General features: G+C 43.4%; 1 protein-coding gene across 5 annotated transcripts in view; it reads left to right on the top strand.

Moving 5' to 3' along the window:
* The window catches only part of LOC146975130 (rap1 GTPase-activating protein 2-like), a 48572-nt gene extending 26042 nt beyond the window's left edge, over positions 1-22530 (top strand). The window contains exons 3-26 of one of the 5 annotated variants that reach the window (XM_085798816.1): positions 5004-5088; positions 6114-6149; positions 7121-7168; positions 7432-7464; positions 8516-8764; positions 9133-9236; positions 10206-10284; positions 10391-10444; positions 10547-10630; positions 10813-10913; positions 11920-12049; positions 12347-12502; positions 15615-15686; positions 15751-15837; positions 15924-16070; positions 16555-16659; positions 16737-16828; positions 16920-17021; positions 17389-17479; positions 17995-18052; positions 21477-21547; positions 21642-21670; positions 22070-22475; positions 22515-22530. In XM_085798816.1, coding sequence (XP_085654942.1) covers positions 5004-5088; positions 6114-6149; positions 7121-7168; positions 7432-7464; positions 8516-8764; positions 9133-9236; positions 10206-10284; positions 10391-10444; positions 10547-10630; positions 10813-10913; positions 11920-12049; positions 12347-12502; positions 15615-15686; positions 15751-15837; positions 15924-16070; positions 16555-16659; positions 16737-16828; positions 16920-17021; positions 17389-17479; positions 17995-18052; positions 21477-21547; positions 21642-21650 — 1993 coding nt within the window. In that variant the 3' untranslated portion in view covers positions 21651-21670; positions 22070-22475; positions 22515-22530. The other 4 variants (XM_085798814.1, XM_085798818.1, XM_085798817.1 and 1 more) reach the window with 4 other exon arrangements.
* The last annotated feature ends 337 nt before the right edge of the window (positions 22531-22867 follow it).

Below are 22867 nucleotides of genomic sequence, written 5' to 3'. Positions count from 1 at the left end.
ACCACTCCTCACCGACCTTAGGCTAAACATTGACGACTGTATTATCACTCCACACCATACAGTTAAAGGGATAGTTCACCCTAGAATGATATTTCGCTCATTATCTACTCACCCTCATGTTGACTAAGGGCTGGAAGAATTTTCAGAGTCCACCGTCCCTTCTCTGAGTTACAGGGGGTCTTGGCGTAGCAGTGCATTTCAATGCAACGGTTGCAAAGGGACACCAGAGCTCTTCGTAAAAAAACACACACAAAAAAACATCCAAATACCTCCATGATGCTTGTATGTAATGTCCGTCTTGTGCTGAAGCCCCAAATTGCGTAATTGTCCCGAAAAAAATTAAATAAGTCCACATTCCAAGCATGTTTGTAGCATTAGCTCCTAGTGTCTGTTGTCCGCTCTTCCGCTGCCAGCGCGCATGCGCAAGGTTCGCACTGAGACCGACTCGCTTCCTTGTTTACCCCGGCGAAGGACTAGAAGCAGTCCGTAATAGCCTGCCTTGCACCGGGACAACACTTTTCGTGCAATTTTGGCCTCTTAAAACATATTTTAGCCATGGCTGAAGATTTTGATGTCGAGGACGAGCTGCATTTCTTTGCTGAGCCGTATTTGTACGAGCCAGAACCTTGCGCATGCGCGCTGGCAGCGGAAGAGCCGGGACAACAGACACTAGGAGCTAATGCTACAAACATGCTTGGAATGTGGACTTATTTAATTTTTTTCGGGACAATTATGCAATTTGGGGCTTCAGCACAAGACGGACATTACATACGAGCATCATGGAGGTATTTGGATGTTTTTTTGTGTGTGTTTTTTTACGAAGAGCTCTGGTGTCCCTTTGCAACCGTTGCATTGAAATGCACTGCTACGCCAAGACCACCTGTAACTCAGAGAAGGGACGGTGGACTCTGAAAATTCTTCCAGCCCTTAGCCAACATGAGGGTGAGTAGATAATGAGCGAAATATCATTCTAGGGTGAACTATCCCTTTAAAAACATTGGTGTGAACTTTGACTCCACCTTGTCTTTTGACAGACACATCAGGGAAATCACCCAGGCAGCATTTTTTCATCTCCGTAACATTTCAAAGATCCGTCCCCTCCTAAGTACCTCAGACACAGAGATTTTGGTTCATGCTTTTGTTTCATCCAGATTAGATTACTGTGATATTCTCTTTTCCGGCCTACCACACCATAGCACACACAAACTAGGTAACTTGTCCATAATACAGCTGCCAGAATACTTACCAAAACCAGGAAATTTGACCATATAACTCCAGCTTTAATCTCACTCCACTGGCTCCCAATCAAATCCAGATCAGATTTCATGCTGCTCCTACTGGCCTACAAATCCCTACATGGACTTGCACCTCCATACCTGTCACATCTACTCATCCCACACACTCCCACACATGCCCTCTGCTCACAGAATGGTAACTACCTCATGGTCCCCAAAGTCAACAAAAAATCAGCAGGTGGAAGAGCATTTTCCCACCGTGTCCCACTCCTCTGGAACCGGCTCCCGCAATCAGTCAGAGATGCAGATTCCATTACCACTTACAAATCCAGACTAAAGACCCATCTATTGTCTCAAACATACGGTATAGCCTGATAGCACATTTTATTTTTGTTTTGTTCATTTGTTTTGTTTTTGTTTCATTTTGTTCTTTGTTTTGTGTCACTGTTGTCATTGTTTGTTGTTGTTGTTGTTCTGTCATGTTGGTCTTAATTGTCATCTCTAATTCTCCTTTTGTGTGTGTGTGTGTGTGTGTGTGTGTGTGTGTGTGTGTGTGCGTGCGTGCGTGCGTGTGTGTGTGGTCTGCAAATTGTAAAGTGTTCTGATACCATGTTTTGGTGATTTTACACTTTAAATAAAGGTGAATTGAATTGAATTAATATGTAGCAATAATGAACAGGCCCTTGCAGCATCAAAAAACAGTGTAGCCACCATTGAGCTCTGCACTCAGGTGTTAACATGGTCTGCAGGGACCATGTGGTATAATGTGGCTCTGTAGCTACGTCAGCAGCAGGCTGCTACACCTACAGTGCCCTTTTTAACAACAGACTATCATAATATAGCACTGTTCTTTCACCCTCTGTCACTTTAAACAGTTGTTAGTCACTATTTGTCAGGCAATTCTAACCTGGTGCTATTTTCTATTATTGTTTCATTATATTTGGAGTTAGAGTGAGTTGATGTTTCATCCACGCTGCTACAGGGGCGCTGATGTCCTGATCGAGCTTCATCAAGTTTCTTTTTTTTACCAAGACCGAGGTGAATCAAGTCTCACATGAAGGACTAGACGATCACACAGTAATACATGTCATTTTGTGTTTCCACAAGAGGGAGATACGCTCGAGTAAGACTGAATATTACCATATTGTTGTGTTCAGGTTGGAAGCCATTTGTGTGCACATTTGCCACAATGTGTGGTGTATGAGTGAAGTATGAGGTCAGCAAATCATAAGAGTAGTGGCAAAGTAGCACAATCAATTCAAAATGGCTGACTTGTTTTTTGTTTTTGTTTTTTTTCTTGTCCCTATGGCTTCCAGGAGCTTTTTCATGTAGTCAGTATATGGGCCTAAATAAGCCCAATGTGGAGGGGTTGCATACTGGTCCAGGGGCAGGGCCGGCTCTAGGCATAGGCGATATAGGCGGTCGCCTAGAGCGCCAACTGCTGGAGGGGCGCCGCCAGTCAAGGGGAAAAAAAAAAAAAAAAAAGATAATAATAATGATTTATGTCCGCTGGCGCCCCCTCACTTAGTGTTTTCTGTGTAGAAAAAAAAACCCAAAACAAATAAATAAACAATGACAAATGTTCCTAAATTGTGTATAGTCACACACACAGCAGATACCTGTCTGCAGCAGGAATGCTCTCAAGCCGTTTTCTTGTTAGAAACGCCACATTTTTAATTAGATGTGTGGCACAAATGCCGGCGCGTTTGCGCGACCGTCTCGATATGTTTTTTTTTTTTTTTTTTTTTCATATTTCGGTCATTTACGCAGTAGAAATGCGGTTCAACTACTGTGATCGGGAGGCTCTCCTCTTTCAAATACGCACGGCCGCACGCCCTTGACGACCTGTCAATCAAAACAACTGTGAAGCGCTTCGAAACAGCAGAGTCGTTCAGAGGGAGAGAGAGAGAGAGAGAGAGAGAGAGAGAGAAGCAGTGAGGATGATGACGGTGCTTCAGAGGTTTAAAGTTCTGACTAATTTGATGAGGAAGATTATGAAAAAAGAAGAGAGAGTAGAGATTTCAGCCTGCTCAGACAGCAGGGCCAGTGGGCCACAGCTCCAGATCAGCTCCAGCTCTGTATTCAGACCTGCTGAGCTATCAAACTAGTTTTTTGTTTTTGTTTTTCTTACCTCTCAAACAGTACCACAGTGACAACACATATATAGGGTACATTATATAGGCTAAATATTGTAAATTTTGTGTGTTTTTTTGTCTATTTAGGTGATATTTGGAGACAATTTCTCATTTCGGGCCACACACATCTCATGAAGTTTGAAATGTAACGTGAAGTCAATATTTAGCTTCTGTTGTCCCACATTTGAGACATTTGGTGAGAATGACAGTTAGGCCTAACATTTATGCTCAACAAGCAATTTCACAATTCTTTTTCTACACTTATCGCCTTATATCATATTCCACTGCTTTTGTGAAGCCCAGACTTTCGTATACCCATTTCAAGCACCAAAACAGTTTGTTCTCATGATTGTGAAGACACTAATTTTTTCATGTCTTCACCCAGGATTTACTCAATGCAATTTTACTGATTGTTGTGCAAATTGTGTATCTCAGGGTCAGAGGGGACATAGAGATACACTGCTATGTTATCGTTATGATCATTATTGATCATTGTTGGGAGGGGGCCTGAGAGTAATCTCGCCTAGGGCACCAAAATGGCTAGAGCCGGCCCTGTCCAGGGGGCATTATTGAGGCCTGTGTGTGAAAACTCTAAAGTACATACAGTTTTTACCAGGCCCAAAGCATGTGCAATATTTTGTGAGTTTTGAGCATGTCTAGGCCATCAAAACGGTGAATAATCTTGAATAATCAAACTGGTTTCAATAAGGTACTCAAGCCCTCCAGTGCATGGTGAATGGTCAGTAGAGGAACTGCAGAGTCATGTTAATGTGACTCAAGAGTTTTAAATCATAAATCACGAGTCATTAGTATGAATACCTGGAGAAATCATAGCAACCGCAGAGTAATTGCCTCTTGCCTGAGAGGGATGGAAGTGAACAGTCAGATTTACTGCAGTGATAAAGGGAACACCTGTGTGAGGTCATCAGGTGACACACCACAACATACTGATCATCATGGTGGATACAAGCTCAACACATTAACACAGAAACCAAATCATGCATCCTGCATCCTGCACAGTATTGGACGGTTGATCCAGGTGGGCGGGAGCTTGGTGACTGCGTTGTTGTGATTTCTGAATACAGGCTGTGTGCATTTCTCTGTGGACTGAGGCTTTGATACTTTCACAGTATTAATATAGAACCTAGAGCTGCTTTATAATCACACTACACATGGACATCTACCTTTATACTGAAGGAGCAAACATCTACCTTCATACCGTATGGAGCTTTAACACAAACATTTTCCTCTTTATGTCCCAGCCTGCCCATCAGAAGCTGCTATTCCATATTCCATGTTGCAATTTTTGTTGTTGTCTGTATATAAGATCTATGTCCCATCAGCCCATCCTGGGTGATGACCCCTCCTCTGTCTCTCACCCTGAGGTCTCTCCTGTTTTGTTTTTTTCCTCAGTGGATGTGAGGGTCTGAGGACAGAGGATGTTGTTATGGTTCTGTGTAAAACCCTTTGAGACAAACTGTTTGTAAAAATGGGCTATTTAAATAAACTTGCTTTTTGCTTTGCCTTGCCTTTAGACTGTGTGGAGTTTTAATAGAAACTGACCTTTAGGCCACAGAGGTCAGAGGTCAGACTGGTCTTCATGTATATTGATGTTTGTTTATTTGTGTCTCAGTAAACAGGAACTCCTGAACAACTCCAATGATCCTGTGGTGGACTGCCCTCCCTCTCCCCCCCGCACTGCACCCCCCACCATGAAGGTAACCTCACACATGCACAGCCCTGTACCTTAAAGGGATAGTTCAACATTTTGGCAAATTGGCCCATTGCCATAATCCCTATAGTCATAGCAGGTTCGTTACCTTTAATTGTCGGTGCAAGCTATTTTTAGAACGGTGGAGCAGAGCCGCAAGCTGCTCAGAGCTACGCTAAGGAGGCTCACGGGATTTCTTGGTTTCCCTCATCAAACTCATCAAATACACAATCCAACAACTCCAAAACGCTCTGGTGGACAAGTTGTGAGCTGCACATTCACCACACTATGAGATAATAATAGAACGCTACGAGACAGAGTTGTTTTAGAGGTAGATTCATGCAAAACAGCGGATGTGCGTTGCCTTCAGGGACAATTTTTAATCAAGCAGTCTCTGCATTTACCTCTAAAACAACTGGTAACATTCTGTTATTATCTCATTGCGTGGTGAATGTGCAGGTCACAAGTTGTCCACCAGAGCGTTGTGGAGTTGTTGGATTGTGTATTTGATGAGTTTGATGAGGGAAACCAAGAAATCCCATGAGCCTCTGTAGCATAGCTCGGAGCAGCTCACAGCTCTGCTCCGCCGTTCTAAAAATAGCTTGCACCAACAATTAAAGGGAACAAACCTACTGCTATGACTATAGGGATTATGGCAATGGGCCAATTTGCCAAAATGTTGAACTATCCCTTTAAGTCTCACTCTCAGGAACAGTGGTTTTAGATGAGTCCCTGTTGCCACCTGCTGGTGAGAAGTGCTATCACAGACACAAACATTAAACTTGACCTGTGTGTTTTTATTACAGTAAATGCATCACTTTATAATGATCAGACTTACATCTGGTTTATTTCAGTTTATTTGTTTGGTTTTTTTTAAACTGCGACAAGTAAAAATAAAACATCAGATAAAATTCACTCAGTCACACATGTTTGTGTTGTATTCAAACCAAACTTTATTTAAACCTCTACAGTTCAAACACACCTGTGAAGTGAGAATGTAAAATAAACTAACACTCTCTGTCTCTGTCACAGTCAGCTCATTTCTTCGACACGATGGACAAAATGGAGGTAAGAACAGTGTGTGTGTGTGTGTGTGTGTGTGTGTGTGTGTGTGTGTGTGTGTGTGCGTGCAGTATGTGTGCAGTATGTGTGCCAAGTGATTTTTACTGGAGGATGAAATTTGAAAATGAGTTTACTGCGTCGGTTCAGATCTTAACGTGATGAGATGAAGGACACATGTTCATTTTCACATCCAGAGGCAGAAACAAGTAAAGAAAGAAAGACATCAATGAAGATTTCTTGATGTGCTCCGGCCTGTAGGCTATAATAAAGACTTGATAATACTAATTAAGATTTGTAAAACAATAGCCTTCAGCATTTACACTGATACCTGAACCTCACAACATCACACTTATATGCTGAGATTAAATAATCTCAGCGAAGCCCCTGATTGGAAAAACCAGAGGCTCTGGAACAAATGTGGATTAATCTGCCACTGAAAGTAGTCCCAGCTAGGGATGTCACGATTATAGATTTTCTTTGTACGATTTTTGTCAGAGAAATAATCACGGTATTACGAGTATCATGATTATTATGCACTAATTAATTTTATAGTATAACCATTAACCAATTATTAATCCTGCATGGGAAGTGTTTTAAATATTCAAGCCATTAATTGTCATCTAAACCAAATGTTTAAGTTTATCATTGTTTGTTTTTTAGCACAAATGACTTGCTAACATTTAAATTCCTACCAATCGTATGTTACATTAGCTAAATGGACCAGTATTTATTACATTTACCTTCACTTGCACATGCACATCTGCCTCTGTGTTTACAACATCATCTTTTTTGGAAAGTGATGGTATTTGGAAATCTTTACGATTAATTAATTGATCGATTAATTGTGAAAACAAGTAATGGTGACATCCCTAGTCCCAGCATATGTTCAGTCTGCTGTTGTTTCCTGCTGACCGCCAGTGAAGACAAGGCAGCGTCTCACAGACTAAACTCTGTCCCTCTCCCTGACCGTGATGCAGCAGGTGCCAGAAGCTGCAGAGATGAAGATGATCCCTCAGAGACAGAAGGCACGTCTGTCCATCATGTCCATCATGTCCATCACACTCACCCTGTCGTCCCCCTAATTCATCCCTCCATCCCCACAATGAAGCGTTTCCACTGTAGTGAATGAATCTATGTGACTGATGAGGATTAGAGGTTCCTGTTTAACATCATCACTCATGCAGTCCCCCGAGTGTGTGTGTGCACGCCTGTGTGTGTGTTTGTGTGTGTGTGTGTGTGTGTGTGTGTGTGCGTGCGTGTAAGTAACATGTTCTCCTCTCTCCTTCAGGATGACTACATCCCTTATCCGAGGATTGAGGAGGTGAGAACGATGTCATCATAAACATCAACAACAGCATACACACACACACACACACACACGCACACATCACACACACACATCACACATCACATGCCTGAGTGGATCTCATTCATGAAACATTAGTAAATCTGTGAGTAGATTTGCACATAAAGGTCCACACTACTAAAACTCTACTCCAGATTCCTGAACGCTGCGGGAAACTCAGATTTGATCGTAAGCACGTGTGTAAGATCATGAATGACCACCCATTGTAAATTAACAGCACAGCCCCTGTGATCATCTATTAGCATAGCTCTTCGCCCATGAATAGCCATAAGGAGATCCTGACCACCATATAAGGAGCGTTTTATTTTCCAATCATGTACCATAGATATTTGATTGTTTTCTGAGTGTTTGTTGTGGTTGAAAGAATTGCCCCCATAGTTTAGCTTTGTCGCTAGCGCTAGCGCCGTCTAGCCATGGTGTAACTCTGGTTTGCCTGCAGTAATTTTAGTCACGTTTTTTGCTCCCCCCAACACCGGGTGACCATCAGGACAACGATTTAGGGGCTGGAATTCTCCTTTAAGTAGTAAAGCCAGAATAGCATGTAGCAATGTGTAGCAACATACAGCATCGCATATCAGATGCACATTTATGGAAGAAAAGTTTTTCCGGTTTTATATCAGATTATCATCATCATTAGATGGAGCCTTGACGTGTTTGTGGGTGTCCGATCCCTGAAACGTCTCTCTCTTCAAATATTTCTAATCCTTTGTCATTTTTTAATTACGTGTTTCAAAGGCATCAATGTATTTTGAACATGAGAGAGAGTAATATGAATTAAAATTGTAATTTCCAGCAGTGACAAGCAGTATTCCTGTTCATTCCTACATTTACACACTACACACAGTCCGAAGCAGGTGTAGATTCACGAATGAGGCCCAGTGTGTGTGTGATGGTGGAAGACAACATAATATGACACAATATAATAATAAATCATATTGTTATATCAAAAGCAACACAATATGGCATAAAGCAGTAATGTGTGTGTGTGTGTGTGTGTGTCCTCCAGGTGTTGGAGAGGGGGGGGCCGTATCCTCAGATCATCCTGCCTGAGTTTGGAGGTTACTGGATCGAGGCTCCTGAGGCCACGCCTCCTCCCAGGGGGGAGGGGGAGGAACAGGAGGAGGAGGAGGAGGTGGAGGGGGGAGGAGAGTTGAGAGGAGCAGATGAGGAAGACCCCGCTGCAGGGGATTATGGGTACCAGCTGGAAGAGATGAATGAAGCCGCACAGGTGTACAGGAAGCACTTCCTAGGCAGGGTGAGCTACACACACAGTGACCCCTATGTTTTGTCTCATTTCATTATCTATATGTTTTGTATGTAACCTCACATAATAAATAGAAAATTGGAGGGGGGGGGGGGGGGGGGGCTTCTCTTGTTTTGCTCTTTCTTTCTCCCCTTTTTTTTCTTATTTTCTTTCTCAATTCATTGACTTTTTCAGCCGTTGTGTTGCCATCTTCCTTCCTGTCTTGTCCTGTGTTACGTCTTTATGTTTGTCACTTGTATTGCACAATAATGAAAAAATAAAACTCTGTGTGTGTGTGCTTGTATTTGTGTGTGCGTGTGCTTATTTGTCTGTATTTGTGCGTACGTGTGTGTGTGTGTTTGTGTGTGTGTGTGTTTCAGGAGCATCTGAACTTCTCCTGCCCAGCCAGCAGCCTGGGAAACCTGCTGCTGTCTGTCAGACATGAGGAGGACAAGGAGCAGGAGCACCTGCACATCATCATCAGGTCCAATCACACACACACACACACACACACACACACACCTGTGGCTCACACAGCTGCAGCAGGACAGAGTAACCTCATTTTTCTTGTATGTTAATCTTGTATTATAGTTTAGTATAGTTAACATTGTATGGGCCAGCACTTTCCCCACATATGTCCAGAAAATATTTTTACTGCAGAAACGTTTTGTTAGAATGGCAACTTTTTCCAAACATTATGATGCCACCGCTCCACTTTTCTTGAAATGTAATGTATTACCTATCTTTGATATTAACATCTTATGTACCATTATTTCTAAGTCTAAACACATGCCTACAGCCTAACCAGACAGCCTCACAACATTTTTCATTTGTTCTTCTCAGGTTCATCAATATTCCACTAGACTAGACAAATCAATAACCTATATCTATCTATCTACCTTTGTATCATACATCTCGTGGACAGTTTTCAACAAGATACCGTGGAACCCAGTTATGGAACAAAAATATGCATTTATTTACTAATTCTCTGTCTTTACCCAGATTCAAATCGAGACAAAAAAATGCTCTCATCACAAAACATTGTTGCACATTTTGTAAAACCTTGTAATCTGTTTTGTTTTTTGGTTCATTCGTTCCTATTTTTATGTGTGTGTGTGTATCTATATATACTGTGTATACTATATATATTTTTTCCTCTTTCTTTGTTATTTATTAAAAAACAAATTATTTTTTATGTCATTACATTTTGTATTATTTTGTTTATAATGCTATTCAAGATATATTAATGTTTCTTTTGTTTGTTTTGCTTTGTTATTTGTGCAATTGCTTTTATAGGTTTAAATTTAAGCCCCTAGTGGGTTTCTGCCTCACCTGCACGTCTTTTTTTTCTTCAATTTTGTTGTTGCTTTTATAATCATGCCAATAAACATAAAAATAAACAATGGAAGTAAACCTCAGGTGATGGACAGGTTTGTCTCCTGTGTCCCTGCAGGTCCAGAGTGAAGAGTGTCTATCACAGACTGTCACTGACAGAGCTGCCTGAAATCCCTAGTGTCCCGGAGCTCGCCAAGGTGCACACACACACACACACACACACACACACACACACACACACACACACACACACACACAGAATGATGAGTAACAACAGGATTAAGACGTGTGTCTGTCCTACAGCTGCTGTGTGACGAGGCAGCAGGTCTGAGATTCAGTCCCGTCCTCTACCCAAAGGTAAGCTCCGCCCACGTCAGCAGTTGGGTTTGTCCCTTACAGTCTATGGTTTGTCCTCAGTTAATGGTGTGTCTCACATCGTTCCGTCTCCTCCGTCTCCAGGCGTCTCAGCTGATTGTCAACTACGACGAGCACAACGTCAACAACACCTTCAAATTTGGAGTCATCTACCAGAGGTTTGGACAGGTGAGTGGTGAGAGGACAGGTTAGAGCTAAATAACAAATTCCAAAATAAAAGCCTGTTCCCCCTGATAATGATTCTATGATAATTAAATGGTTATGATTGATGGCTGGAGGACAAAGCAGCTTGTCCCTGTGTTTTCTGACATGGTGGTTTTGATGGAGCTTGTTGCCTGGGCGTCCACCAGGTGTCTGAAGAAGAGCTGTTCAGGAACAACGAGGAGACGCCGGCATTCACAGAGTTTCTGCAGCTGCTTGGAGACACAGTAGAGCTACAGGACTTTAAAGGGTGAGACTGCAGAAAACAAAATGTACAGGTATAATGTTAAAGCAGATATCAGTGGCACGGCCGTTTCGGCTAATGCTGTGTTCAAGGCAGGCTTTTGAAACCGTAAGTTACAGCTTCAAGTCACAACTACGACTTGGTAGCGTTCCAGGTAACCCGTAGCTCGTGTTTTTACCGTCCTGTTGTCTGTGAAAGTTCCCTATAACGGCCACTCGTAACTTCCGACCCGTGAACTCGTACCAGATCGAACTGGTATGACTTCACAGGAAGGAAAAACACAAAGTACGAGTTTCCTTGAACGCACCATGAGTTAGCAGCCCCCGCCCTTGTCAGGCATCAATTGGTCCTCGTGCTACGTCACCACATTCACGCGCATCCCTTGGCTGCACACACAGCCCTTCATGCCGTTCTCTCCCCTCATTGGATAACACTTGTATCCCACAAGGAAAATTTTCTCCTCGGGTTACAGCAGAGCAGAGTGACGGAGAGACTCGTGTTTAGGCTGAAATACTTCATGTAAGTGATTGCTGACGGAAAATAGGACTATTTAGGACTTATATTAACAAAAACATTCCACTGATATCTGCTTTAAAGCTCCATACAGTATAAAGGTAGATGTTTGTATTAAAGTTCCATACGGTATAAAGGTAGATGTTCATGTGTAGTGTGATTATAAAGCAGCTCTAGGTTCTATATTAATACTATGTATCTAATACTAAGTATCAAAGCCTCAGTCCACAGAGAAATGCACACAGCCTGTATTCAGAAACTGAGCCTTAAAACCAGCTGTCAGGACTTCCTGTCACTTTGTGATGTCACAACAGAGCAGTCAGCAGTCAGATTTTGTCTGTAGGATTCATCTTCACAGGAGAAGTTTCACAGTAACAATGATTTAATATTTCATTATCTGCGTAGAGGAAGACATGCAGATGTTGTCTGAAGCACCGGTACAGATTAGTGGGTCTGTATCCATGGTAACTAAAAGAATGCACCTCCTCCCTCTGTGCAGGTTTCGAGGGGGTCTAGACGTGTCCCATGGTCAGACGGGGTCTGAGTCCGTCTACACCGTCCACAGACAGCAGGAGATTATGTTCCACGTCTCCACCAAGCTGCCTTTCACCGAGGGAGATACACAACAGGTGGACACAACACATCACACAACACATCACAGTCCATGACACAACATGGACAACAGCTTGGCATGTAATGTGATATACTGTATAATACAGTACTATATACTATATGTAAGATACAGGGAAAAAGATACAGTGTCATGGTTTTATATAAGTACCAAATAACATGATGTGACCTGGTGTGACAGGACATGACATAACACATAAGACACTGTGACATAAACACGTGTGCATTGTAACATGTGACATGGCAACACATGACAGGATGATGTCAGTTAATTCCAAAATCTTCTTCCACAACAGCTTCAGAGGAAACGTCACATAGGAAATGACATTGTGGCTGTAGTGTTTCAAGAAGAGGCCACGCCCTTCGTCCCCGACATGATTGCTTCCAACTTCCTGCACGCCTTCGTCCTGGTGCAGGTGGAGGAGCCATGCTCTGACAGCACCGCTTACAAGGTACGACTGACCGCAAACAGGTCACTGTGACCAGTGTTGGGCCTGAACGCGTTCCGTTTGGTGAACGTTATTGTGAACGTGTTCATTCTGGCATTTGTGAGCGGCTCTCTCTCTCACAGTATGACAGTATTCGTTCAAAAGTGTGGCAGGTTTCCATAAAGCCTTCCAGGCGAAACCCCAGCTAAAACACACCGTAAATTAGAGTTCTCAATCGGTCACGCCAGCCCGACAAACCCAACTGGACCAGTGGGGTCGGGCCAGATTTGGGTCGAAAAGTGATTCGGGTTTGGTCGGACTTCGGGCTTTCTTTTTCCTCCTCATAAAACACATTTCTGGTGTAAATTGTCGTTTGTTCACGTGTGAGTCTCAGACAAATATCCCACTCTGCATCCTGTGCTGCTGTGGCAGAACCACTGAAACATCACTGTCGGAAAATGCAAACGATACTCCACTGCTGGCAGCTGTGTGTCAGCAGCATGCGCACTGGTTGGTGGATAAATCTCCAAAAGGCGCACCGTTCCTGTGGCAAAAATGTAATCAATTGCAGGCTATATTGCTGATCAAACAGCAATATAGCCTACAGCAGTACGTTAAGTCCCGCCCGTTAGCGGGCCGGTAGGGGCCAGATGACGTGAGCCAGAAGGCCAGTGCTGCGTCACCGGCAGCAGCACCACCCACTCCCGCTGCAGAGAAAGCATGCCACTTTTTCGGGCCGGGCCGGGTTTGGGCAGATAATTAATGCTGGTGTGTCAGTTCGGTCAGGCCTTAGTTTAAAGGGACATTGTGTAACTTCTCCTGTTATCTATTCAGGAAAATCGATTATTTTGTTCAAAAGTATGTTTTTCATTAATCAGTAATCCCCCCCATCAACAAACTGAAGTGTTCCTTTCAGCTCTGAATTAGCCATTCATATCATTCATATCTACATGGAGCGGGTAAGCTCGGTGCTGGCTGCCATGTTTTTACGTTCAGTGGCAGCGTGACGGTAGGAAACCACGGAAACTCAGCGGAGACACCGGAGCTGTCGGCTCAGGTCGAGGTGGCGTCTGTGAAAAGTCACCGCGGTAACGCAGTGAGGAGGAATGGAGCGTTACACTGATGCTGCATTCACCTGCAGTCGGGCAGACGGCCGTCGGTAACAAACCAGGGGCCTCATTTATCAAAGAGCGTGTAAAAGTCCTCTTAAATTTTCAGTACGACGGAAAGGCAAAATGTGCGTACGACCAAAAAATATACACTCTTTTCAGATCTATCAAACTCCGCGTACACACGGCTGCACGGTATTTCCCTTGATAGATCACACCGGACCTGAGAAAAGCGTGGATGAGAACACGCCTCATACCCAGCCCCCTAAATGGCCCCACACAACCATATGTGGTCAATGCAAATCAGTTACGTGCATATTAAGTAGCCATGTGCACTCTGGAAACGTGTGGAATGACGTCAGTGGAAGACGGTGAAGACAACAGACGGACGGAGAGCGGAGGAAGAAGCGGAATTTCTCTGAAAGCGAGATACACGGTAACACGGCAATATCAGTCAGAAACATCATCTTGCATTGAAAGGCTTCAATAAAAACAAAAAACTCCCAAATCTAAATGAAACAGAACAGAAAGAAGAAGAATCATATTTATGCTGCCCCTTATTTTAGATTATGTCATAATAATTTAAAGCAGGGTTTCCACTGCCAGTCAGTAGCCTACTACTTTGCACCCCTTTCCACTAACCCCCAACTTCCGTTCACTGGAAGATTTGATTTTCATTTGTGCATAGCTATATATTAAAAAAAAACAAAAAAAAAAACATTGAAGTCCACCAGTCTGTGACTTTTCCTAAAATGATGTTGGGCAGCACCCATTTTTGTTAAATACAATAAATATTATTCACACAAAAAATATTGATCATGTTTTCTCATTTGCTTTGATTTGCGCCGACATTATTGGGCTTGCTGCTTGCTTTGTGTGTCCAGTCTGGCTACGTAACACACGCACGTCGCAGAAATTATTTTCCAGACTGGACAGACTGGTTGTGGAAGAGGTGTAGCCTACATGCAGGGGAAAAATATCAATATGATATCAAAAGAAAACGAAATTCGTTTTATAAAGCCAGTATTTAGCAGCAAACTAGTGTAAATGCACAGGGGAAAAATCTGAGTCGCTGTGCTTTTCATGTAAAGTGCCGACGTCAACACGTGTGCGGTGGTGGTGGTGGTGGTGGGGGGGGGGGTGGGGGGGGGGTCATCATCACCACCACTTGCGACTTCAAACAGTGTCCGCGCTCCTCTCTCCCTCGCATACTGCAGTTCTCTGACTCTGCAGCGGCGTCGCCAATTCCTCTTGTTCTTCAAAAAGCGTGTAAATGCCGGTACGCCATGGTCGGACTGGTCGTAAATTTTTGCACTTACTCCCGACAAGTTTTGGTTTGATAGATCCCAAATTAGGCGGAGAAAAGTGCGTACGCACAAAATGGGGGAAAGAGCGTGTAAAAAAGCGTGTATCCACAATGATAAATGAGGCCCCAGATGTCATTTTAGTCACAGAAGTCCAGAGAAAGCCGATAAAACATGGACCAGGTAAACAATACGACATCACCATGACAACATATTGTCACGTGTATTGTTTTGCCTCGACCACTTGTTTACATCGAGGCTTGTTTATGCCGTTACGTGCAGCGGCTGTCGTCCGTCGGCCGTCTGCCCAATTTCACGTGAATGCAGCATGAAAAATACGATTGAGTTGCTTGTGATATACAACCACAACGCTAGATGGGAGGAATTCTTACACAATGTACCTTTAAAACCAGCCAATCTGGCAACACCAGCCACCACAGTGCTGCCATGTAAACCCTGGTTGGATAAGGATTTAAAATTTGATACGAAGATGAAATCTGACACATAGTTTCAGTGTCTGTGGTTCTATCTAGGTTGTGGCAATAACTTTTAAAAATAAGCTGGCAGCAACGTGTAAAAAAAAAATTGAACTAGTTGATAGAGAAAGTGAACCTCTGAAGGGCTGAAGGTAGCAGGATGTACTCATAGCTAACACGCTGACAGAATCATGTGGACTCCAGATCTTCTTCAGTTCAGCTGGTAACTGTAGAATCTGTTTGACAGGTGTCCATCACAGCACGTGAAGATGTTCCTCCATTTGGCCCGCCCCTACCAAATCCAGCCATCTTCAAGAGGGTAAGCATGCTCAGAGAAACATTTCAAATGTGATGAGCTGAATCTTAACATCTGTTTGTCTCAGGGTCCGGGGTTCAGAGAATTTCTGCTCACCAAGCTCATCAACGCTGAACTGGCCTGCTACAAGAGCGACCGCTTCGCCCGCCTCGAGGTAAACACACAACAACCAGTCAGACTTTCAGGTGTGAAGATCGGCTGATCTGAGTTCTGCTAAGAGTGGGGAGTGTCTTTGTTTAGGAGAGGACCCGGGCGGCGCTGCTGGACAGTCTCCATGACGAGCTGCAGAGACGATCCCAGAGCATGCTGGGATTGACCTCAGGTACAGATGAGGAGGGTCGAGCTGAGAATGGACATGCACACGGAGGACTGCTGGAGTCCATCAAGGTCTGTCCTTCTGTTACAGGATTAAAGGTCCAGTGTGTAAATTGGGGGTAAAACCGTGACATCTAGCGTTCAGATTCTAGATTGCAGCGCTCACTCACTCATTCGCACACACTCACCCCTCCCATCAGCAAAATGACGGTGGCCTCTGAGGACAAAAAAATTGGGGCGACTGGGAGTATTTCAGGAGCATGGAGCAATGAGGTAAAGATCTAAACCATTTTACCACATGTCTGCTGTTTCCTGTCCAAGATGACGACACTCTCTAAAGCAAGACCCTTGTTATATGGATATTAGAATAGTTGTAAGGCTACAAAAACACACGTATACAAATATATTCATGGGTAGTATATTCAGATTTTGCCAATAAACATTGCCATTTATTACACACTGGATCTTTAAATAATGTCACACATTAGCCGTTAGCTTGGTGACCTTTAACATGTGATGACCTGCTGTGTTGGTGTCTCTCTGTCATCCATCTCAGAGGGCCATGCGAGGACGGAGTGTCTCCATGGAGACCATGTCAAGAGGCGGGGCGGGTCTGCCCACTAGTCTAAGTGGGGGGGGTTTGGCTCACATCAGTGCAGAGGTGAGTTCAGAGGTGAGAGCTGTGTGTGTGTGTGTGTGTGTGTGTGTGTTCTAACAGCTGTGTTGTGTGTCTGTCAGTGTAACGTCAGATCTCCGGTGAAGAGGCGTTCAGGACTTTTCCCTCGTCTCCTCAGTATCGACAGTCAGACAGAGAAACACAACCTGAGGAGGTAACCTGTTGCTATGGAAACACATGTCAAATGACTGTTTAGCATGTTGCTGTGGTAACACAGGTCCTTATTACTGACCCCACCTCCTCAGTCTCAGTGAGCAGCGGAGCTTCGACAGCTGTCAGCCCACACTGGAGGTGAGGTCGGAGCTACCGTCCAATCCCAGCTCTCCAGAGGCGGGACAACGGGACAGGTGAGGCTGACCCGTCAATAAAGCTGCGTTCAGAAACAACTCGGAGGTCGGAATTCCCAACTCGGTAATTTCCGACTTCCGACATCATTGCGTTCACACTGCAGGAACTCGGAAGAAAAAAAACATGGATACCCGAAGGAAAATTGGCATTGTGGCTTACGCTGAATACAAAAAATATATGCAGCACTAAATGATGTTTGTTTTTTTGTGACGTCAAGTCAGAAAGTCGTTCCAGGCCGTTCAATTAATTTTTTACAACTCTGAGCTTGTTTTTTTCCAACTTCTGAGTTTTGAACGCAGCATAAGTCCTCCCTCTGTCTCTTCCTCCCCTCCGTCCATCTTAATCACCTGATCCTCTCACCTGTAGGATCCACGTCAAGAAGGAAAGCAGTAAGATCTCCAGATCCACATCCAGCACCTGCAGCTTCAGCATCGCTGCTGCTGACGACTCCCACCTGGTGAGACCCCCATTGACCTCAGGCTTCACAACCTCCAAACAGGACAGAGTGGCTGTGTTGGAAATTGCGTATTATACTGATAGTATGTACTGATTTGGCCAAAATGTAGCATGTAGTATGCAGTTTACAAAGAGAAGCTAAATCTGCAGTAAGCCAAAAATACCCAGATATCGTGCAGTTCGGAATATTCTCTGGTTACGCATCCGATCAGTCTACCTTGCCTACTGTTTCCCACAATTCAATGCACCCAGATGTTTACTATATCATGTAGCGTCATACCGTCCTGGGAAGTTTGAACTCCCGAGTCGAACCTGCCAAACCCTCAACATCCTACCTGACTGTACAGTGACCAATCATCTCAACTCAAACCTCGTGTCAGAGAGATGCAGTGAATCAACCATGTTGTTCAGTCTGTAATGTAGCTATAATAAAATCCAAGCTGTTATGTAAGTTAATAAAATACAATTTTAGTATAGGACAGTCAGTCTGTAAATATCTCTCTCCCTCTCTTTCAGGCTGCAGCGGTAGAGGGTCGAAGTTCAAGTCCACTGATCGTGTGTCGCAGCCCTACAGGTTCAGTCTCTCTCTCTCTCTGACTCTCTCCCTCTCTTTCTCTCAATTTAATTCAATTTAAAGGCTTTATTGGCATCAAAGTTTTAAAAAAAAACAAATTTGCCAAAGTATCAAAACTCAAGAAAGAAGGAAACAAAATAGACAAAAAAACAAGTGAGAAATAATATAAATATAAATAACATGGAGAGCATGGGGGGTCATGGAGCATTAGTTATTAGTAATCTCTGTCAATAAGGGAAACCCACAACGTCACATGTCTCAGCACCGATATTGAGGAGCTGCCAACCTGTTTGTGCGCATTTGTGTGTGTGACGGTAATCACATGAAGTCACCTGTGTGTGTGTGTGTGTGTGTGTGTGCGCGAGACTTCATACAAATGTATAGGAGACAAGGATCAGAAGTAGATTAACTGCAGTTACCTACCTGAACTCCAGAACAGAACCTTTTTTTTAACAGTCCAAAGTGACACCTAGTGGCTGCCCTACCCTATTTCTCTTGAAATATGGACTGTAGAGGCTATAGTCCTCAACGCAGGCATCCCCGGTTCAAATCCCGTGCCGGGCAGACCTTTCCTGCATGTCATTCCCCCTCTCTCTGCCTCACGCTTTCCTGTCTATCTCACTATATGCTATCAAATAAAGACAAAAAGCCAAAAAATATATTTAAAAAAAAGAAATATGGAATTGTCCTGTATTTGAGGATTTCATAGCGTGTCCCATTTTGAATCAATACAGGACAGAGTTTGTCCCGAATTTTAAGTTGGCTTGAATGCAGTCCCAACTGCAACCTGCCCGGGTAAAAATCTATGTCATGGCTGCTTTGGTCACAGGTGAGAGTGGGAAAAGTCAAACTCTTGGTTTGACAGTGTCAGTGCTAACGACAAGAGAAGGCCACAATTACCGTATATTTCGGACTATTGAGTGCACCTGAATATAAGCCGCACCAGCTAAATTTTAAAAGAAAATACATATATAGGCCGCACTTGAATATAAGCTGCAGGTTTTCATGTTGTAACATGAGATCTTTATACAGAAAGACAGTAGGGAACTGTGTAAGTCTGCTCACTTTTCCGCTGTTTTGGTTACGCTCCTCTCGGCCATGTGCATTTGTTTACACGGTGTGCAGAGATGAGAGCTGGAACACTGGGGCGGGGAAAAAAGTAGCGGCTTAATAGTCCAGAAATTACAACAGTTGTATCCTCGACATGAACAAAGCCCCTGACTGCAGTCTCTAACTGTCTTCAAAGCCACACTTCTGAGGATGATAGACATCTGCTCCTGGTGACTAATGTCAGGTGTACAGTCCAAGATAGGCTAATGCACACGTTTTTGGAATCTTTTACTTGAGTCACAATTGTTTCGAAAAACTTATTAACTTAAAACTCACTCACAAGCTGTATCAGCTCCTTCTGTGTGTCCATGTGCATGTGTCTCTCCATCTTTAATTCTGCTGGGATGGATGATTTTCCAAAACAGGGTCAAATTGTGCTAATAATTCAACCTCTGGAAGGTTTCTTTCAGCCAGAGACTGTGTAAGGACATCCCTCCATCTTGTTCTTTCAGCCTCCACATGTCATTTCTATGTGGTCAAATGTTTTCTCTCCACTTTATCATACTGTTGGTGTGCTCTGGACCATCTTCACAACGCCGTTGATATTTCAGTCATTAACACCTTCTCTTATTATTTTGTGGTTTTCTGTGGAAAAGTAGCAGTTGTTCACTGAGTATGAAAGCCAGCTTCTGGTCATCTTTTCACCGTTGGACAGCTGTCTCCGCGCACTAACCCAGTCCGCATACAGTCTGTGAAGACTGGAGGCCAGGCTGCTGGATCATTTGGTGGAGCAGGGATAGTTTTATGGTCTGGGCTGCCTCTGATGCTTGCTGTGCACATGTGGTTGTGCTGATAGTGTCTGAAACTGCCTGTTCTTCTCCTGGCAGCTGTACTGGACCTGTACTGCCTGAGGCTGCATATGACTCATCTGTGCCTGCACTGGCTGACTGGCTGGAGTCTGTGCTTGTTCTGGTTGATGGTCCAGTATATCTAGTAACAAACTTAAGCATAGCTCAGATGAATTATGGATAATAATGGGATACTATTTATTTAGCTCCATCAAATTGGCTGCACTTGTTTCCTGTGGGTTATTATTTATACCACCGTTGTTATACAGTATGTCATGATTTTATTTTACTTAGATATCTGCATCTATATTTGCCTGTGGGCTATCCAAGCAAACACAAGCAAACAATTCCAATCTTTACTCAATATTTATCCATTACTTTGCATTTTGTATAAGTTCAGCTGTAACTACGCTACAACTACAATAGAAGCAAGCAATACGCATACTGCCCTCTGAGGTCAGTAACAGTAATCCCTCCCACTCCAAATCCGGAGAGAACTGTGTGAAATATGTGAGTTAAAAACAGGCTCCCTTCTGCTTGTCTTAGAAAATCTTAGTATTGTAATGGGCAGCAAAAATCATGTGTGTAGAGTGTAATTTGTGGCGGGGAGCAGCGTGTTTTCAGGCAACTTCTCCTACTCTAGTCCAGGGGTCTACAACTTATCTGACCTTGAATAGATGGAGGTTGTCAGGCAGAGGGTCCTGCCGCCTCAGGTTGCAGTCTTGACCTGTATTTGAACGAGGAAAATCCACTTTTCTTGTAGCTTTTGCTGCCAACTGTGGAAAGTCTTTCTGGCAAGAGATCCAGAACTGGCTGAGTGGTTTAGTTTCATAGATGTTTCTGAACATAGTGTCAGTGAATAGTTCGATGAGCTGTGTTGTCTCTGAATGGAAACTCTATACATGTCTTGTAGTGTTGTATCGTTCACTAACGTTTTGTTCAAAAGAATGAATTGTTAGAGTGAACAGCATCACTTCCTGAGCTGATCAGCAGCGAGCAGGCAGTGGAACATGGTCTGTTTGAAAGGTGAAGGAAGCCCACATGTGTAAAGACGTGGCCTCCGACATGTAGAATGTGTTATAGATAAGGACCGCTGACTTGTATCATCAGAACAGACATGTCCTGTGATTTTCAATCTTTCAGCAACTTCTTATATCTGTATGTGCTGGTTTCTTGTGTGCATCGTAAATACGTCACTGATTGGCTGTCGGCAAATGCTATGGATGACTAACACGCAGAAAATACTTAAGTACCTGCCTTTTTTTCCGATACCGTGAGAGCGACTATTAATCACCAGTATTGGAGTCAATGGAGAGCAGGAAGGGACCTGGCTACAATATGTTGGATTCATGTTAATGTGTATGGACATTTACATTTGTGGGAAAAAATACAAAAAATTGTCTGATCAACCAAGATTTTGGTTGATTAGACATTTTTTTTAATATAGTTCATGTAGTTTGCACTTGGTTAAGAAATGCAGAAATAAGAATAAGAAATCTCTCTCTCTCTCATCATTTCATTTTCAGAGACCAGGAATAAAAACTCTCCTAGATCCAACCTCAAGTTTCGCTTTGACAAGCTGAGTCACTCTGCTGCAGTAAGTCTGGAGTTCTCTCTTTCTGTTTTTTTTGTGTGTGTGTGTGTGTGTGTGTGTGCTTTGTTAATTAACCCTCTCTGTCTGTTGTCAGCAGGGACATTAGACTGTGAGGACACTGTGGAGGTATGTACTGTTGTGTGTATGTGTAAAGCATTAAGACAGTGTTAACAATGATTTATTATTATAATTAATGCAGCACAAAAACCAAAGACAGATTAACTCTGTTACCGTGGTGAAGGACAAACAGGTGGTGATGTCAGATGTCAGATTATTAAATAGGAGGTTTGGAGCTGGTTTCCTTGATTTGTTCTGAGTGTGACTCTAAACACAAAGGTCAAAGCACAGGGAACTGGTAAATACACCTTGAATCAGGATCAGGTGTGTTATCACAGATGAACTCACTGTGGCTTCTTCTGTGACGTCATCGTCGTGGAAACAAAATGAATCACAGCTCTGCTGCCCCTGTTGTTGTTGTTAGACCTGAACTCTTTTAATCTTTTTTATTTTACTTTCAATTTACAGATGAACAGCAAAGAAGCTCAGAGGAGTTTCGTCTGAATCACACACACACACACACACACACACACACACACACACACACACACACACACACACACACACACACACTGAGGTTCAAAGGGAAACACTTGAACATTCCTCTGTCACTGCTGTGTCTCTCAGCTGAGCAGCTTCAGTAACTGACGTCAGCGATCAGGTAGATGAAGCCGCTGCTCTTCCTCCAGGGTTCACACCTCTGCACTGGTGATGATGATGATGATGATGATGATGATGATGATGATGATGATGATGATGATGATGGTATTGGTGGTGAACCTCCATCTTCCTGTCACTCTGACTGTAGTTTCTTCCTGTCTATCCCTGAGACCTTCAGATGACTGTATGTCTGTATGTTTCATCACTCACTAGTGTCATCACGTTGTGGTTGGAGCAGTGAGTCACTGAGCAGGTTCCTGTTGGAGATCTGTGGAGAGAGGGTCGGTTCAAAAGGTCAACCAGGTTATCTGGTGTCTCTGTTTGTCTCTGTATATGGGCCTTGTGATGGACCTGTCCAGATAAGCCCCACCCACTCTTAACATCATGGACCAATCAGAGGTTTTACTCTGACACTGTCAGATATTGGACAGTCAATTTGTCCGTCTGTTTAAGTTATAGTATAAATAATATGAGTGAGTGGTTCAGATGCTCCCCTCCACCTGCTCTACAGTTGTCATGGCGATCAGTATCATCCAGTCACATGAACACTGATGTGGACTTGAACAGGTTATCCATATGGAAACCTTGAGCAGCAAGTCATATGTT

Source organism: Trachurus japonicus, chromosome 14 (assembly GCF_045865225.1).
Source record: "Trachurus japonicus isolate A0001 chromosome 14, Traja_1.0".
Taxonomy (NCBI): Eukaryota; Metazoa; Chordata; class Actinopteri; order Carangiformes; family Carangidae; genus Trachurus; species Trachurus japonicus.
Note: the sequence above shows the minus strand (reverse complement) of the source record. Positions and strands in the feature narration are given on the sequence as shown.